Genomic DNA, 1475 nt, shown 5'->3' with positions numbered 1-1475 from the left:
TCGTGTCCCCAAATGCATCTCAGCCTTCGTGCCTCCTCAACCCTCGTGTCCCCAAATGTCCCCAAATGTCCCCAACCATCCCAGCTGACCCCCTACCCCCCTTTAACCCTTTCTTTCCCTCTCCCCTCAGCGTTTAATCGACAAAACCAAAGTGACCTTCGTGTCCCCAAATGTCCCCAACCATCCCAGCTGACCCCCTACCCCCCTTTAACCCTTTCTTTCCCTCTCCCCTCAGCGTTTAATCGACAAAACCAAAGTGACCTTCGTCAAGTGGCTCCCGGAGACGGAACATCTCTTCTTGGCCTCTCACTCCAGCGGTCGCCTTTACCTGTACGACACCTCTGTCCCCTGCGGTGTCACCACCCCCCAGTACAACCTCTTAACACGTGGAGATGGTTTCAGTGTCTTCTCCTCTAAGAAAACCAAACCCCCCAGGAACCCCCTCCTCAAATGGGTGGTGGGACAAGGAGCTCTCAATGAATTTGCCTTCTCCCCCGACGGTTCCTTCTTGGCCTGTGTCAGCCAGGATGGGTGTCTCCGTGTCTTTCACTTCCACTCCATGGTTCTCCAAGGGATGATGAGGAGTTATTTTGGGGGGTTACTCTGTGTTTGTTGGAGCCCAGATGGTCGTTACGTGGTGACAGGTGGAGAAGATGATTTAGTGACTGTCTGGTCCTTCCTAGAAGGGAGGGTGGTGGCACGCGGTCACGGTCATAAATCTTGGGTGAACGCTGTGGCTTTTGATCCTTTTACATCTTTTAATCCAGCTTCAGAGTTAAATCATGATGATCATCACCATGATGATGATGATGATGAAGAAGAAGCCACCAAGGTGGATCCCATCACTTCTCAACCCCCTGGTGTCACTTATCGCTTCGGTTCGGCCGGTCAAGACACTCACTTTTGTTTGTGGGATTTAACTGAGGATGTTCTTTACCCTCAACCCTCCATTTCTCACCCTCAACCACTTCTTGAACCTCCCAACCTTCCCTTTTCCCCTTTACCCCGGTCCCTTTCCCGTTCCAACAGCCTCCCCCAACCCACTGGGACTATTTTAACCCCTGATATCCCTCCACCTCTCCCTCATTTCCCTCCTTTAACTCTTCCAAAACCACCAGAAACCACCCAAAAACACCACAAACGTTATCACAGTTTAACTCACATCACAAGAAACGGGGAGAAAATCCTTCCTGCTCTTACTGCTGACACTGGTGATGCTTCAGGAGGAGGTTTGGATGCCACCAAGGTCTTGGGGACCTCGTTGTGTCCCCGGATTCACGAGGTGCCGCTGCTGGAGCCGCTGGTCTGTAAGAAGATCGCTCACGAGAGGCTGACGGTGCTGCTCTTCCTGGAGGATTGTATCGTCACTGCCTGCCAGGAGGGGCTCATCTGCACCTGGGCACGGCCTGGGAGAGCTGTGAGTGGGGGCTGGAGGGGTTTGGGGGGGTCCTGGGGAGGTTTAGAGGGGTCCTGGG

General features: G+C 53.4%; 1 protein-coding gene across 1 annotated transcript; it reads left to right on the top strand.

The window, feature by feature from the left end:
- Positions 1-235: 235 nt before the first annotated feature.
- Positions 236-1417, top strand: LOC104524601 (dystrophia myotonica WD repeat-containing protein-like; the record flags this gene model as incomplete). The annotated part of the gene is made up of 1 exon (XM_010167537.1): positions 236-1417. A coding segment is annotated over one exon (1182 nt), but the record flags the coding sequence as incomplete, so codon positions are not given.
- Positions 1418-1475: the final 58 nt, after the last annotated feature.

Source organism: Antrostomus carolinensis, unplaced genomic scaffold (genome assembly GCF_000700745.2).
Source record: "Antrostomus carolinensis isolate BGI_N321 unplaced genomic scaffold, ASM70074v2 Scaffold55780, whole genome shotgun sequence".
Classification (NCBI taxonomy): domain Eukaryota; kingdom Metazoa; phylum Chordata; class Aves; order Caprimulgiformes; family Caprimulgidae; genus Antrostomus; species Antrostomus carolinensis.
The sequence above is the reverse complement of the archived record's forward strand: the minus strand, read 5'-3'. Positions and strand labels throughout refer to the sequence as shown.